The sequence below is a fragment of the Hesperophylax consimilis genome, chromosome 18 (assembly GCF_061612785.1).
Source record: "Hesperophylax consimilis isolate HC1 chromosome 18, BYU_Hcon_1.0, whole genome shotgun sequence".
Classification (NCBI taxonomy): Eukaryota; Metazoa; Arthropoda; class Insecta; order Trichoptera; family Limnephilidae; genus Hesperophylax; species Hesperophylax consimilis.
In genome coordinates this window covers 21,145,828-21,164,277 of record NC_142853.1, presented here as the reverse complement: position 1 = coordinate 21,164,277, position 18,450 = coordinate 21,145,828, and the positions used below count along the sequence as shown (strand labels likewise).

General features: G+C 35.9%; 1 protein-coding gene across 2 annotated transcripts in view; it reads right to left on the bottom strand.

The window, feature by feature from the left end:
- Nucleotides 1–632: 632 nt before the first annotated feature.
- The window catches only part of e(y)3 (PHD finger protein enhancer of yellow 3), a 27,884-nt gene continuing 10,066 nt past the window's right edge, over nt 633–18,450 (bottom strand). Inside the window, exons 5-15 of one of the 2 annotated variants that reach the window (XM_089642666.1) lie at nt 18,061–18,168; nt 17,771–17,870; nt 16,540–16,669; nt 15,315–15,487; nt 13,048–13,280; nt 12,468–12,615; nt 11,054–11,267; nt 10,741–10,929; nt 9,565–9,754; nt 5,471–5,580; nt 633–4,404 (exon numbers count right to left, since the gene is read on the bottom strand). In XM_089642666.1, coding sequence (XP_089498792.1) covers nt 3,614–4,404; nt 5,471–5,580; nt 9,565–9,754; nt 10,741–10,929; nt 11,054–11,267; nt 12,468–12,615; nt 13,048–13,280; nt 15,315–15,487; nt 16,540–16,669; nt 17,771–17,870; nt 18,061–18,168 — 2,386 coding nt within the window. In that variant the 3' untranslated portion in view covers nt 633–3,613. The remainder of the gene's footprint in view (nt 4,405–5,470; nt 5,581–9,564; nt 9,755–10,740; nt 10,930–11,053; nt 11,268–12,467; nt 12,616–13,047; nt 13,281–15,314; nt 15,488–16,539; nt 16,670–17,770; nt 17,871–18,060; nt 18,169–18,450) is intronic. The other variant, XM_089642667.1, reaches the window with a different exon arrangement.

Genomic DNA, 18,450 nt, shown 5'->3' with positions numbered 1-18,450 from the left:
AGGAACCGTCAACTACGGTTTGAATTGTTCTTCCCTTGAGAAAGTCCTCAATCCAACGACACAGGGTTTTATAGAACCAATATGATGGTAACTTCCTGACAAGTACCTGGTACCAGACCCTATCAAAGGCTTAGGAGATATCCAACCTGACGGTTAGAGTTTCTCCAAAATGCTCCCAAGTACCGCCTCCAAATATGCCGAGTCAGTCAGCCGACCATTGGGCTTGGTCAGAGGTGGAGAAGTATTTTTGCAGAAATTTCTCTGTGCAAGTGAGGCAGTCTGCCAGCTTTATGGCAATTCTTTGATTGTGGTCGCTCTTAGCTCTATTTAGAATTCTCTTGCAATCCTTTGCCCGTTTTCAGTATCCGAAAGGCTATCCTAGGAGCCAATTTTCCAAAGTGCCGTGTTTTGAGTCTAACTGCTTAGGCTCAGCTATGGTCAAAAAACGGCTTTGTGCCCGCTCCAGAGAATTTGAGAGAAGGGAATGTAGCAATCCATCGCTGATGTGATTATCTTTCCCACCTTGAGTCCTCTTAGCTAAAGCAGACCGCACTCCATGGAAAGACGCTGAAGAATGACCACATGCTGTTCTATTTTGCTGCCCTATAGTAACATACCTTCCTATTTTCATGTTTGTCAGGTTGACTATTCATAGAGGACGGGACAGAGGCGGTATTCAGGCAGTGGTCGGAGGATCCTAAAGGCGGTATAACCTCCAATGCCACTCCTCCGAGTGACTCACTGGTGAGAAACAGATTGAGCAAGTTGGCTCGATGTATTGATTGAAGTTTCTTGTCTGCCCCTATCTAACCATCTCCTCTACGGGAGGTTGGCTATTATCACCCAGACTGGAAGACCAATTGAATAATAGACGACATGTAATTTTGTAGTGTGGGATTACGATTTATTCTTGTAAGACAGTTTACAACAGATTTGTACGATTCAATGTTATTTATTTCCAAGTATTCTTCAGATATCTGTTTTATATTTTTAAGTCTCTATTTTTCACTATTCTAATTTATATACGGATACACAATAATTATATTCCTACACATGTAGTAAGCAAAAATACTATTTACAGTTTTACGAAGAAATTAAATATATAATTTTGAAAATCTTTCGATGATTTTTGCTACTCTAACATAAAAATAACACTACTTAAATTTAAGCATTGTTAGTAGAAAACACTTATTTAGTCACCACATACCACATCCCAGCGTACATATTTAACTAAGTATAATATGCAATATCCAATTGTAATAATTTAATATCCATTTTCAAAACCACTACTCTTAACGGGCTCTTTGCTCAGACCTGCGCTTCAATAAAGCTCCTTTATACATACTTCATGTCATGTTGAATGTGTTACACTTCTTTTTATTTATATTTGTCATTCTTGCCAACATTACTCCAAAATTAGAAAGGTACCACCACATCAAAATGTCACCCAATATAAAAATAGCTCGCAGACAGAAAACAAAAAGAAACATGAAAAAAGATATGCTAGATCGGGTTATATTCCCTCGAGACCCCAATTAACCAGAGATCCGTATTACCAAATAACTTTTTAAATAATCTTGAACTAAATGCATAAACTATTTATACTGGAAAATAAACAAAATTTCATATACTTTTACCAGATGAGATGTTTTCAAATAAATATAACCACTATTATTAATGCACTTAAAAATATATCAAATTGTGAATAATTATCAATTATTAGTTTACGTGTCAAAAACACAAGTAATTTATTAGCTGCTACAAAAGTTAGTGTGTGGAAAGGTTTTATATTTCATTCATAAAAATAAGAAATGCAACTTTCTATAAATCTTGATTGCCATATTTTTAACATTCCTGTAAATTGTTCCGACTCTATTAAAATGTAAACAAATTATACTTGCTTTATTTTCTGATATACATACTTATTCATCTGCCCTTTTGTCCGATTTTTTTAAGAAACTTGATAAATTTAATTCTAAATTTTAATATTTTAAATTATGTGTCCACACTTTTTAAGTATTTCAAAGAATGTTTTATTTGTTTAATGAATTAAGAAAGGCCATTAATGAAAATTAAAGTAGATATCCTATTTCACCTGATCCATAAAAGGAAGATTAATGCTTATAAAGGAATTGATAATATCTTTGGAAATATACTTATGCGCTTATTTGATGGTGATTACATCAAACATTTGATCTTGCTAAACAAATTTAATATTAAAAAAATATTCCATACACAAAAATAAAATATTATTGGAGAATTAATAATCAATGTCTCAACGTTGGAAGCAAACAGACTCCTCCGTTTCTAGAGTTTCTCGGGTGAAACAAAATCACACTGCAGTAAAATAAATATAATACAAAAAAACATGTAACATTTATCAAAATGTAATAATGCCATTGTTACAAATAATATGTTTTGCTTAGGCGACTATATACTTAAAATAATAACAGAATCACATGATAAGGCTAATCTATGATAAATAATGTATAAAAATAATAGAAAACAATGAACCTAATTCAATAACATTGCCGAGATTAGAAAAGAATGAAAGTGGTCTCGGTTTTCGTCGTAAGCGCCATTAACCTATCACAAGTTCAAATGCACTGGTCCTTAACTACGGGTACGCTGAACGCCAATCTCCCCACAGTCGGACCATCTAACAAGTCTAGTGTATTCTTTAAGTAGTTGAAGGTCACTAGAGATATATGGTGGTGGTTATTGCTTGATATTTGAAATGCTCACTCTTTAGGCACCATTTCAAGCATACAAGTCTTAGTGAGATAAGTAGTATCTATTACAGTTTTTTATCATATTGAGAACAAATAATGCGCACTAGGTTGGTTGTATGTTTTAACAATACGGGCCTTCTGTATTTTTATTAAGTGTATGTTAACAAAACATTGTATTACATAGCTTATAATTTGACATTATTCAACGGCTCTAAACTTTCTATTACATACTTTGATTTCGCAAAATATATTTAAAATAAACCTATTGGCATCGTTTATCAATAATATAATCTTAAAAAACATTCTCTACTTGGATTTGTTGAATCTAGGCAAACGTCTCACGGCCAACTGAACTCTCTTCCAAAACATCAACTTTAGTACAACATATTATGTATTATATTTAGAGCAGTCATACCAGTGGATTGATGCTAGTATTATTCTCACTTTCATTGAGTTACCGCCTCTATTTAGATGCCATTAGCCTAATAAACAGATACAATCTTCACTTGTGTCTTATGACGAGGTGCACTTTTTACAATAAGAAATCGCATTTTGCTTAAAATGTTATATATACATATACCACTAATTAAAGAATTCAATGTCAACATTGTAGCATCGTTCAAATCCTTGTCGATATCAAAATGTATAACACAATATCGACAAGGTGCGGAATCCGCATATTTTACTGTTTTACCATGATCTGTTTCTGCACTCCATTTCACCGGGTCAAGCTAAATTGCTTAAGGCAATTTGCAATCCGGCTGGCGAAGAAACACTCAAAATAAACTTAAAATTATGCGGAGAATTAAACTACATAATATCACACCTCGAAAACCTGCTGTGAAATTTAGTACACGAAATGTATTTAAAACTAAAAGTTTTCAAGCCCCTCCTTCCACGTGTTCGGGAGGAACCTTCAAACACACATTGTCTCTTTCTTCTATCCTAGTGTTTGCTAAACACACACTGCCATGCGTCATTTCCATTGCACAGTCTTCCGAGTGTTGGGACTTCTCCGAATGAAGCTCTCCCTTCACCGAGGAGAAAGCCACCTCGGGAGCCAACCTCTCTGACACTTTCCCTGGCTGCTCTTCAGTGGCGTCCATTGCTTCTTCTTTTATTTCGCACTTAACTAAATTGCGGAGTAGATCATTGCCTTCATTTGTATTAGGCTCTACGGACGGTTTGCTTTCGTCATTTTTCCTAGGCATTTGACCCTTGAAAGACGAAGATGAGGGTGATTCCTTGCTAGTAGACTGACCGGAAAGAACTTTCTCCCCGAAAAGTCGTCTACTGGCACTCTTGAAATCTGCGGGGATCAAGTCTTCTTGATCTTCGAGTTTGAGTTTTTTCTCCGGGGTGGGCAAGGAAGAGTCATCGTTAGTGTCTGCAGGGGTTTCTTCCGCTGTTTGCCTCTTCACGGGGATATCAGAGATAGAGTTAGAATCGCAGTTGGAGTTGTCGAGGGCCAGGTCCATGGAGGAAGCCGCCTGGAGCGAGGAGTTTGAGTCTGTGATGATGCTGTGGTTGCTGGTGTCAGCCGAGGGAATGAGACGGTGACGGCGCGGGGTGCGCTCCCCTCTCCGCTTGTGTTTGGGATTGTTCCCTCTTCGGCAGTCCGTGCATGTGAAGTCCAGTACGTCCAGCGGCTTTCCTGTTTGCCGCACACATTCTAAACAACCCACAACAAATTGTATTAAACATTCAAAGAATACATCACAGTATAAACAATGCTCCATGCTTCAATAAATTAAAGACAAGATTCCACACTAAACTTTTGTCTACCATCAGAATGAGGTGAATTATGAATGTGTTTGTTAAGATGGAAAGCTTTAAGATATATATGCTTGTACGTCAACATGCTATTTATTCCGTGTGCCATATTATAATATACAAAATATTATGTTCAAGGGAGAATGTTATTTACCCAGAGGACTTGGGGGTTGATTCAGATACTGAAGTTGCATAGTAAATTTCAAAATGGTTTTAAAACATTCAATTAATTTTGTAATAATTACATGTATTAGGGATTCATTTAGAATCGTATTAGAGTAAGAATTAAATAGTGTGCATTTGCTGTAGAGGTATACAGGGTGGGAATTAAAGCCGCATGCAACACATTCCAGCAGGGAACATTGATAAAACACATCTCCAGGAAGTTGGAAGGACCCGAGAAATAAGGGATAAATCTCAATATAAGTCAGTATATTATAACTCAGAATCTTATACAGGATGTGAAATTTGTAGTACAAGTGGGACACTGTTAAATCTACATTGCAAAAAGAACTCAAAAATATTTCTGAAAATTTTCATTTTTTTAAAAAACAATTAAAGGGTAAAAAAAAGGAGCAGGGTCCACGCATTGACACTTTTTAAGACATCTAAAAGCTGACATTAACCCCCTAGCGACAGTTTCAAATTTGACCTTAAACATTTTTTACTCGAAAACGAAAGAGCAAACCAAAAAGTTATATGACAAATTGACTCCAAATGTGATGTAGTTTCCCGCATGTACTATGAGTTTCGGAACACCATGTATAATAGGAGTACCACCGTTGTTACCTCTTCCTCTTTCTCATAAATGAATCATGAAACTGAGAGAGAGAGAGAGGTTACAACGGAGAAGGTTACAGCAGAAGGACTATAATATATATATTTATGTACACAGTATAAGATTCCAACATGTTTGTTTGATTGAGGGTGTTTGGTCGGATGAATGGATGGTTTGATGAGCTCACCTTGATGGAACCTCCGGTTGCATTGTGTGCAGATGACCAGCCCCATAGCGCCCTTGCGGCCGATGAAGCAACGCTCGCACACGGAGCAGAAGCGCCCAGCCCGCCACGCCCTGGAAGCCCACGCCACCGTCACATACTGTCCCGTCACACAACAACAACGCCACGACACGCAACCCATACCTTATATGAACCTTCCTACCCTACTGTTACTCAATTACACTCTTTATCATTTTGTACAACATTTATCTTCCGTCTGTCTCTTCGGTAGGTATATTATTTACACTATATGTATAATGTCCACCATAGATATTCCAATGAGTAGGCTTGCCCTAACATGTAATCTGGGTATCGTTTCGAGGAACTCGAGACAAACCACTTGACCATATTTTTAGCACCAGGAGATGAATGCTTTGAATAAACTATGACATCAGTCGTTCATTGACCACCGAAGAGCGCACATTGAAATAATCAGACCTTGCGCAGAAAAGTAAAGTTTGCTAAAGTAAGGCAAAGGTTTAAAGCGCTGTCCATAGTGGAAATTTTCTGCGCAGGATCTGAATGTTCGTTCTTACAGAAATTGCCTGGCGTAGCGACGCTAAAATTCAGTGAGGTGGCTAAATTATAACACATTTGTAAAAATGTCGAACTAAATAGTATAACAAAATATTAAATTTTGGAAACAAGTCCGAACTTTTGTTTACCCGATTTTGGATATGTAGTTAAGTTTTTTATGCAGCCAGCAATTTGCGCACCATTGTAAAAAACTAGTAATTCTTTACAATGTAAAAGTAACAAGATTTTATTTTCGAGGACCGAATGGTGATATTACAATGCGAGTTGCCTGTATACTGTCAGATTTATTTATTGAAAAATCATCGAAAGTGGGACGGTCACCGCGCCTCCCACTAGGCATTTCACTTTGAGTAAGAGTTTACGGGTTCCATTCCCATCACCAGTGCAAGTAAGTGCAAGGTAATATATATTATCATTTCACATCCACGGGCATTGCCATCCAAAGCCTAGTGACTATGAATTTCCCACAATGTTTTATCTTGAAATTTTAAATAAAATTATATGTAGCAACAAATCTAATACTTGCGTAGCATCGTAAGATAGGTAAGAAATTAACTCTAAAAAGTAAACGGTTAGAATTTGCAAGCTACTGAAAAACTTGATTAATAATTTAATTGTAAACATTGATTTGCAATAGCAGAAAAGGTAAGGGGTTCATATAAAGGATATTGTCCAAGTCAGTCAACACACAATATTATACACATAATAACATAAAGCCCACTTCTCTTCCTTCAAGCCATGATGAATGATTCCAATTAACACAAAACAGGAGTTAGAGATTGTTCAACCCACAAAATACATAAACATCACAGAAGAAACTAATTTTATTTCTTTTAAAAAGACAACTATTCCCAACTTACGAATATTGAAAATATCCTACTACCATCACAGTAAGCGGGGAATGTTGCTTGTGTCGTGAGGACTTAGCTAGCTGACAAATTGGGCTCAAAACTTTTGATGATTGATACCAACTCAGCCACTTACCGGTCAATAGACTCACTATACATCAAGATACATACAATCTCCTTCCAGATAAACTTAAAACGCAGAGTATAAATGTGTTTAAAAAATAACTTTTTAATCTTAAGTTATTAGAACAATATTAGAAAACTATTTATTTAAGTTAAGAAAGTGAAATGTAAATTTCTTTTAACTTAATAAATAAATAAATAAAAGATATTTTTTTTAATTAATTTTCGTATTTGAGGGTCATGTTTATTCAAACCCTGATAATTCTAAAAAACTTTGCTCAAATTTTGCAGAGAAAAGCCCCTAGAAAAAATAATTTTCTACATACTTCAATAATTGCAATTTCACTTTGTGTCATCATTTTGCATTAAATAAAAATAACAAACTTACCAAATAAAAAAAAATACTAAGAAAAGAAACCTTTGGTTTTGAAATATAATAATAATTTTTATAAATAATAGTGGTTAACAAAGTTAATTAGAAATTCGTTATTCATAACATTGTCCTAATTCGTATTATTATTTTGTAATTCTGAATCTGACAGGCCTGCGTCAATTTTTCGATTTACATGTTGTCTTTTTACAATTTTATTTCAATTATCTGAATTTGAGGGGCGGCCGCGACAGTGAACAGGTGCAAAAGTTGGATTAAATACACGGGAATTTGAAAGGACAGCTGCGGAACTTCACTTTTCGGCGAATTTTTTTTTTTCACCTTACGAATTTCGAATTACGTGTAAATTTGTTAATTCGAAATTTTGTTTTCAAAGTCACATGGATTTCGAGTTAACGGAATTTCATAGTAGAAATTTTAATTATACAGGGTGTCCGGAAACTCAACCCTAAACACCAGAAAAAACTTTAACCCTAAAATAGCCGAAAAATATTTTTTTTTGGTTTTTTTTTTTTTTTGAAAATGCTCAAATCAAAAAACTTTATGTTTTTTTAGGTTCCCCATGTGGTGTAGATTCTCCAGTTTCCCGCTTGTACTACGAGTTTCCGGACACCGTGTATAAATTACTAGGGTGGGGAAGTTAAAAGTTGGGGTTGTATATATTTTTGGATGATAAATTTGAAATAAATATATAAATAAAAGTTTCATTGAAAATTCTTTTCGATATCGTCAACACCGTCAACCTATCATATCCAAAAAAGGGTCCAAAAATATCATATCTTTCAAGCTGGAACTAACCATACATATTTACAAAATTTCATTTAAATCGGTTGGGCGGTTTCAGAGATTAGCGTGTACGAACGGTTCCATGATATTTCATCAAAATTACAATTAAACACACATTTAAAAAGTGATAGTCATTAAAAGTGATGAAACAAAAACTAGGTTAAATAGGTTACGTAGGTAACTATTTAACATAGTTTTTGTTTCATCACTTTTCATGACTTTATATCACTTTCAGTAAGTGTGTTGAACTATCATTTTGATTAGATACCCGGTCACCTGTATGAACATAGTGACATGTGATTTTTATATATTAAGATTTAAGTGGCAAAATTATATGGGTTGTATAGAAAATTTACAAACAAATTCCGTGAAGATGAAGTAATTAAACGCAGGAATGTTCGGAAACAGAAAAACTTGAATGCTGGTGGACACGGGAACTAGTTTAGACAGATCACGAGGGAAAAAAATCGTTGAGGCCAATTTCACAAGTTGGGAATTCATAAAATGAATTAGAATTTCTTTCAAAAAAACTTTCCAAATAATGTTGAGTTTTCAATAAAAATATTTACACAGAACTAAAAATCAATTATTTTATAAAAAGTTGGGAAATATCAATGCATTCATCTTCTCAAAGTTAAATAAAAAGCAAACAAAAAGCTTAAAATTAAATGCATTATCCCAATTTCTGTGTACATTTTTACACCCGCCTGCTTCATAACTTTTTTTCATTTGAACGTCACAGTATATTTATGAATTAAGTATATTGTAGACACATGCCTTTAGTTACAAGAACCCAGCAGATGATGATAATAAAAAAAGCTTTGTAAATGTAAATGATAATGCAAAGCAATTTTTTTATTAGGATAATAATTATGATTGAACCAATATGAAAATTGATGAAATAAATGTAACCAAAAATATTGTACAGTAAAAATATCCATCAGCAAACAATGATGAAGAACTCAGGTAATTAGTATTTAAGGACATTCCCAACATTTTTCCAGTATGTAAATATTTGAAAATAAAACTGGGTAGCACAGTATAGAAATGAACATAATTTGATGATGACCATTACGTATTAGAAAATATATCTCATTGAAAATTTATTGAATAAAGGGCTGTTCACATTGAGTGTCAAACTCTACCAGCCTTACAATATACCAAATGGGGATGCAATAATCCCGCTGGCTTTGGACAGTTGGGACTCTTCTGGGATAAACACAAAAAAGAATCACAATGGATACTTTCACGGTGCTTAATAAGAATACCAATGTGAACTGCGCAAGCAAAAAAATTAATATAAAATGCGTTTCAAGTTTTCATTTCCAAATATTTCACAGACATCAACTCTTAGATGAAAAACTATGAATTACCTGGCACAGGGGGCACAGAGTGTGTGTGAGTAAACCCTCTGTCCGTTGTGCCCCTTCTTGAGGTGGTGGTGCCACTGGTCCGGTGGACCGGCCGGGGTGGTTGGCACGGGGGGCTCTGCCCCGGGGGGCCCCGAGGGGTTGCGAGCCCCGCATGACCGACAGAGGGCGCAGTGACCGCAGTGCCAGCGACCTGGAAATTATTTATTATATTAATTATCATACAAAAATATTAAACTTTGCTTGCAATATCGAGGGGGCCTATCAAAAATAGCAGATAATCACAAAGTTTCATCTACAGTACTCTCACTAATCCACCAATCGAAAAATCAGAAAAGTGTCAAATTACTGAAAGTGGCAGATTATAGTGTATACATACAAAATATGCTACAAATTAAAACAAGTATTTTGTAACAACAAACTAACACCGCTATCGATCTTTCTACTTTTAGGTTTAAAATTAAAGTGTCATGATCACGCTTGCGAGAGGACTCCATTTTGAAAACTTATTCAAACAAAAAAACTTGGCAGAACAAAACAAACAGAATTTGCTAGAACATGGAGGACTAACAGAAATGTGTTAAAATAACAATAATGAACCTAATTGTCTCCCCTCAATTCAACATCTCATCTCTTCTAACTCTGAATTCGACTCCAATCTTTGTTATAATTTTGAAATTTGCCAATTTAAACAAAATTAATATTATATAAATTCATCTTCCCTCTCTCAATAATTTGAAATGATGGCCTATAACACCCTTGAAGTTGGTGAAACTGAGTGAGTGTGGAGATAGCCCAATACGTTGGTGTCAAAGGTTGGTGTTGGATTGTAGGCATGTGGCGGACTGTTGAATTTGACATACGAATACCGGGGAATTGCGAGCTCGATTTTGAGCTATCTATTAATAAAAATAACGGCTGATTATAATAGTTGTCGGATAATCGAGTGGCGGATTACTGAGAGAGTACCATATATAGATTTGAAAGAAAACCCTAGAGAAGCTAAAATTGATTATCTCTAGAAAGAATTTCGATAAGTTTTATCAGTTTTATGGAGGGAAATTTAACACTTTGGGTACACCAGACACGCCCACAACACACTTTATCCGTTTATTTCTTCAGTGGACAGTTGTAAAATTCCAAAATGTTATGAAAAGTCAAGAGGAGAATAAAACCCACCAGTTGGGACCTTCCTCAGTCCGACGCAGTAGATGTGATATCCTCTGTCGCAGAGATCGCAGAACAGCATCTTGTCATCATCAGCAAGGTCTCCGCAGCGAGCGCAGCACTTGCAGTCGGCGCACTGCCAGGGGTACTCCCGCACCATCTTGGCCACCGACGGCACCATCTCGAGGCACCACGGGTGTACTGAAATATCATTAATTGCATACAGAATACTGTTGTTACAAACTACAATTCAATATTTGTGCTAACTGTTTATTTAAGATTTAAGCCCCGGCACCAGAAAATGTAAATAAAGAATCAGACTCACCCTTCTTGTGGCAGGTGGCGCACTTGATGAATGCCTCATGGGGGTACCTCTTGTTGCAGTGCTCTGTGCCGGCGCACATTTTGCAGCGCTGGGGCTCCGCGGGGGCAGGGGGAGGCGGGGGCCCGCTGGCTTCCTCGGAGGGGGCGGCTGCAGGGTGGGAGGGGGACGGGCAGGCGGACGGGCGCGCTTTAGACTTGGAGGAGCCGGCTTTCCGCTGTAACGAGGACTCAAATTTGTTAGTCATTGAAGGATATCAAGCAACAAGGAACTTCCGGGAAAAATATTATGTCTTACAAATATACATTATTGTACGTAGAAGTTAAAAAAGAATAAAATACACCATTTGGTTGGTACAACCGAATATGCTGATACATCATAACCATTCTACGGTAGTAAAATATACGGTCTAAAATATCCACATCAGGGTTGTCAATTTCTGGAGAATTTCCCAAATTGTGGGGAATTTCAAAGAATTGGGTTTTTTGCAGGGGGAACCTTTCTTTGCGCGGAGGAAGAAAATCAGAAAATGACTAGAAAATACAATATAAATAGTAATTTCAATATAATTGTTTCATTTTGGAGTTAAAGAAATTTGTGGGAATTTTAAGGTCTCTGCAACCCTGATCCACATTCACATTTGAACCTATCAAATATTTGTAATGCAGGTTTTTAAACACCGGTAAATTGTTTATAAGGTGCGGTCATCGTTGCGTTTTTGCACTTTGGTTCAATACAATAACATTAGTGACGAAATGCTAACATTTCATTTTACCTAGTGTTCTTCAATGTTAAAAGCGGGTAACCTTAAGGACGGGTTGTTTCGGAGAATTTGAACAATTCATCAAATTTTAACGTTCATTTTCGGGTTCTGTGAAAGACTTATTCAAGTTCTGTTATTATATCATTGTAGGCTAGTTGCTTGACAAAACTGAAATAAAAACAGAACTTGAAAAAATCTTTCACAGAACATGAAAATGAACGTTGAAATTTGATGAATTGTTCAAATTCTCCGAAACAACCCGTCCTAAGAATAAAAAAATGTCCTGACTACCATACAAAATACAGAGCAGGTTTAAAAAAAAAGTTGGCTTTTTGAGACTGGTTACTGGTGATGTCACGGGGGGTTACGTCCATAGATCTGATGCGTTTTTGGGAGACTCAAAACATGAAAACTTTGAAAATTTTTGTAACTATTAAAACTAATTATAAAAATATAGTTATTTATGTTAGGTCATCAGTGATTTAAATAAATGGACTGGAGTTCCTTATTATACACAATACAAATTGTTATTATTTTTTTTAGTTTTATTGAAAACCATTACCTTATTGAATTGTTTTATTAAGTACTATTTACAAAACCTATCTAAAATAATTGTTTTTTGTAATTGAATGATGGTGTCAAAAAACTACTTACCCTGAAGTGGCGTTCGCTTGTCTCACTCTCTGAGTCGTCGGCGCTGGAGTTGCTGATGTCGGAGCCATCATCAGAACTGGATGATGAGGAGTCTTCGTTTCTACTCGGACTGGCCATCACATTCAGCACGGTGTTTAATGGGAAATATCTACAATGAAGGTGAAAGCTGTTACTTATTTTTGAAAAATAATTCATTTGTATCAATACAACATTGGTTTTAAGCAAATCAAATTCAATTCAGATCAGAATTTGATCTGATATGAATATGATTAGCTCAAAACCAGGATCACGCAAATAAATTATAAAACTAAACTAACTTGTGTTATTTCACAATTAATTCATAAAAAACATTTTACAGTACATTTGCGACATGTCCCAAAGTGGTAGATACTTTTAGTATCGCCCTGTTGTAATTGAAAAGTATAAATGTAAGAATCGAAAAGTTGCTTGAAATGACTTTAGCTGGGAGCAGTTTCGGCGGTCATTTAATAAAATCTAAAATAACACTGACATCCTATTTGATGGTCATTAAATGTGATGGGAGTTTGAAACAAATAGTAAAAAACATCTTAGAGCGTACCTAAGTTCCTCGGGTGAGTACTTCCTGTAGTGGTCGGTGTACTGCCCCGGCAGCAGTGCGACGGGGTAGTGAGACACACTAGCGGGGCTGGGGGCGCGCGGGACCTGAGGCCGGCGCGGTCGGTGCAGCGTGAGGGTCTGCAGGTCCAGGGAGGCGGGGCGCTCCAGGCGGCGCGCACGGTTCAGTCGCGCATTCCATGCCGCCGCCGACTGGCACGCCTTCTCTAGACTCTCCTGCAAAATTATATTTATTCATGCACAGTTCGTCATGAATTACACTGACTAACACCGATTTTAGAGCAAGAGCTGAAAATGACGTAATATTATAATCGTAGGATTTGTGAAGCTGAAAGAATTTATAAAAAAAATATTTGCCTCAGGATCATTGGGTTTCAAAAACAAAAATTGTCAATTTTAGAGGCAATGAAAATTTAAACAAAAGATATACACATTTCAAATATGTACAGAATTATTAATTAAAATAAAATAGCTAAGTTGGCATCGCATTTGGGTCCCACCCAGGCGTAGTATGTTCAATTCCTCGACTGGCTAAGTCCTCCATCATAACACAAGCAACATTTTCCACTTGCTGTGGTGGTAGTAGGAGATTTTCAAATATTGTCAGGTTATTCGTAACCCGGCAATGATTGTCTTTCTTTAAAAAAAAAATTTTATCCCACAGTCAGTTACAAATCAAAGCAAATCCGGAGTTCTGCTCTTTAAATGTAAAAAAAAAAATTATCCACATTGTTTTTATTTTCATTTAACGTCTAACAAAGTGCTTCTTCGATAAGTACACATAAAATGTGTAAATGTTAAAAAATAATAACAAGATTTCACATTAAATTTCTTCAGAATATGATGAAGAATAATTACCTTTTAGGGTAGCACTACTAATTTTTGATCACCATTTAAAGGTTCTGGTAAATGAATAAGATAAATTGCCTATTATTGCCTGTTGCCGAGTCTTGCCCGTCAATAGTCTTGCAGGGCAAGGTGTTGGCTGTCAATATTGCTGTTTCCCCTGTCAAGATTGCCGAGTCTTGCCCGTCAATAGTCTTGCAGGGCAAGGTGTTGGCTGTCAATATTGCTGTTTCCCCTGTCAAGATTGCCCTAATGTATAAGAAAAATTCACAACACGACCAAACCATCTCCTGCAATAACTCCACCAAACTTGTCTAGATTTGAAAAAAAAAATCATGTAATTATTTATTAATATTTATTAATGGGGTTTGAAATTCTGACATTTAGGTAGCGGGTCACAGAGAATTCACTGTCAAGACAGGGGAATACATCGACCAGTATAGGCAATACACGACAAACTAGACCGACAACAATGTAACATTCTTCTGCAATACATACACAACCAACTATCAGACACACTCACTAACCAATAGGATGCATGATCTGGGCTGTTGCCATTTAGTATGGGGTCCTATTGATATATTTACTGACTCCATTTATAGAATTAAGTGCAATCTATACCAGCACTTTGTTGAATCCTACAAATTATAGTAGCGTTGGTAATGTAGTATAGTAATTTAGCTAATATGTACATAGTATTGACCAGAGATGTGCTTTATTTCAAATAAATCCATTTCAAATGGAAATGCAAAATGGGTATTTTTCATTTTGCATTTTAAATGCTTTTCTCAATGCATTTTCCATTTTAAATGCTTTTTTGCAACATTCTACCTACTATCTCCACTCATATTTTTTTCATAAGCCCCAAATATCAGTCGTTCCTCAACCTCGCTATGAGAGATAATTTACATTTGTCAAGTTGCTCCCTGGTAGGAGCCCTGGCAATTGAGTGATACCATTACAAAAAATACTGAACATGGGGCCATGACGCTGTAATATTAAATGTTAGATAGCAGTTTCTATGTTTTTACGTTGGCAACATTATTGGCAACATTTTTTGTAGTTTCATAATCAGTAGTCGTGGTGTTTTTGGATTTACCATCATGTAATATGTTTGTTCTACATTGATGTCCATTATTAAATGAAAAAATTGTTTAAAAATTCTATAATTATTTTAATTGTTTGACCTCAGAAACCATTTTGCATTTTCAATGCATTTTGAAAATAGGTATTTTGCATTTGAAATGCTTTTCTAAAAACCATTTTGCATTTTTAAATGGCAAGAAATTATCATAAAAGTTGCTTGATGTTGCAGAGCCTTCAAGTTGATGTGGAAAGTATTCGGAGAGGATAGGACACCGCACAATAATAACAGACAAAATGGGTAATATAGAGTATATTCACCAGTTTAGATCTCTGTGTGGCGGGAAGTGCTGGCTGGGCGGGTTTGGGGACCGGGGGCGGTGGCGGTCGCGCCTCTTTCCTCTCCCTCAGGTGGCGTCTGTACTCCTCGTACTTGCTGGGGTAGTCTGTAAACATTATGTCCAGCACTTCGCCCGCATCTACCGCCGTCACACCTAAAATGGAAATTTAATTTTAGATGAACCTACACAAAACAATGTTAGGTTAAGTTGATAGACAACAGGCCAATGACACATTAATAAGGAACAAAAATTGAGGGCGCTGCGATTTTATAAATGGTTAAATGATGAAAACGGTTAACGGATTCAATGGCTTTGGTATAGTAAGCAGTTTATATTTGTTTCCGTATTAACATTCGGAGATATGATTTTTTGAATGAGCCTAGCCTAATCGAAAGCCGAATGCCCGGAAACCTCAATCACTTAACTCTTTGCACGCGACCGTATCAACTGTTGTTACGGCAAAAAGTCTATACTCACACGCGGCTGTATCAACAGTTGATACGGAAACTTTGACGGCCGATATTCCAGAGCTCTTTCGTCATAAATGTATTTCTTGCTTACTTGGACATTCGTAGAACTATCACGATGCTGACATCTACAAGAATTTCTCAAAAATAAAATTGTATTTCATAAAAAAGATCGATAATCAAGTGCGCCTCTTCGCGCCTTTTAGTCCTTTAGTTTACATTTTTGTCAACGGATGGCGTTAGTACTAGTATGTCATTCACAACTTTTCATAACTAAAAATGATAAGTGATCATGGTGTCCCACTTGTGTCTATCAACGCAGTGGCCTAAGTACACACACGCCGAGAGTGGTTTATTTAGGACACCGAGTGAATGGCGGGACCACATTTAAAAGATACGGTATGTCTTTGTATGAAATTTTATGTTTTTGTTTTTATAAACATCTAAGAGTGTTGACACACGAGGATTTGTTTTCATATTGTGGAGAATAATCTGTTCTGTCTATATAGTCCAATAAATCATGCCAGAAAGCTATAATTTGACATTTAATTGCGTGCATAGGTATTTGAAAATATGTACCGCGTACGGGTATAGATAAAACGGAGCAAATTAACGCGTTCAAAAGGTTTAAGTTGTGTTTTTTTTGCATACGCTATCAATGGTTAAAAAGCAAGTGGATCTGTCCAAGTAATATTGAGGTTTTCTATGTTTATTTTGTAAATATGAGCAAAATCTTACCTAGGTCACATAACGCTTCTGAAATGAGACCTCGATCACGGATGTAATTTTTCTCGTCTGCACTGAGAGCTCTCCTCTTCAGATCTGGATATCTTCTCTTGAAGCTTTTCACTCCCAAGTACAACGCCACCTATAAACACAAAATAATATTACTTTCAAGATTGGCACTTTTATAAGTACACCGATATACCAAAGCAAAAAGTTTAATGCTTAATTTGAGTAGTCACAATAGTAAACATATTGTTCATAGTCATAGAATTTGTGACATTTGTTTCCATTCAAATTTGTATAGAGGGCACTTCTAGTTTTCTTCTTGATGTGGGCGTGTTTAGTACTATTTAGTGATCCAAAAGTCTGGCCAATTAGGCCTTAAATGTCAAATACAGAACTGTGATTTATCATCGTTATAAAATTTAAATAGGATGGTGATATACAATGCACGCAAGATTAAGAAAGACAAAACACATTCTAAGTGGGCTAGATCCAAAAGGTACTAAGTCACTGGTGACATTGGTTTGGAAGGCATGTGTATTCTATTGTGTATTAACTATTCAGTGGTTATCATTTTCATAAAAGCACCGCAATAGGGAATTCTCGTGCATTTTGTAAATAATTTATTTCAATAAAGATAATTATTTTATTATGTGCCTCTTTTTTTTCTTTTTTTTTAAATGCATTTTCAATTTTTTGTAGTTGTTTTAAAAATTGCGTGCTATTTCGGCTCTGAAAACGGTCATGCGCCATCTTGACCGCTACGTCACAAGTGCTACATCACACCTTTGCCGCCGCTGCCGCCATCGATTTGCAGGATCTACTCGGGCCGGTCAACAGTGACGTCATCGTTCGTCCTTGAACGCTTGATCAATCACCGGGCGTTTTTAGCTGCATTGAAATATTTAGTTTGCGCCTGTTTTTAAAGTCATTATAACTTTAATAAATGATTTTTGAAAATTATAAAAACTATGTATTCTTGTGTCTGAAGTGTTTCTACATATGAATAATTTATAATAAGTGATTTTTTGGTGTGAAGAGAATTCCCTATTGTGATATAAATCGAATCTGCAACTTCCTAACTAAATCAAATCCATGGACCATTATGCTATGTAGGCCATCAATATTAGATTATACAATGACGTCTGAAGATTGGATTACATCAGTACAATGAAAAATAAAGCACTTTTGATTGGATTTATTATCCTGGGGGAAAAATTAAATTGGGAAATTGGGTTACCTGCTCCTGGATCATGACTGTCTGAGGAACTTCTCCGGAGACGGTGCCTTCGGGGGGCCAATCATACTCCGCTACGTCTGCAGGAGTCCATTCTTTATGACTGTAAAACAACAAATATATTTATCAAACAATACACACATATAATGAAGTGATTCTTATTGTGGTTACGAATGATAAAATAATGAAAAAATGGAAATGCAGCTCTGCTACCTTTTTGTATACATTTTTCTATCGATCTCCATGTTTTAATATCAAATTTATATTTCTTGAATAACATAAATAATGCTTACCCTTCATCCAACATGTCCATTAATCGTGTCCGTTTACATTTCCCACTTTCCGTTGTAACTCCGCTCAAGACGGAACTCTGAGACTCTTCGTCCATTAATCCCACATTCCTGAAACACATCAACAAACATTTATTTCATATCTTAATTTGGTCATCTCTAAATAATATGAAATAAAGCATCTGTCTTGTTTGTGCGCTTAGTTGTTCTAAACTACCCAACGGATTTTGATAAGGTTTTCACTATCATTTAGAGAATTTCTTCCGGAAGGTTTACATATATAATACATGGTGACCGGATAACTCATCAAAATGACAATTCAACACACCTTTAAAACGTGTTATAAAGTTAAATAAAGTGATGAAACAAAAACTAGGTTAAATAGGTTGCACA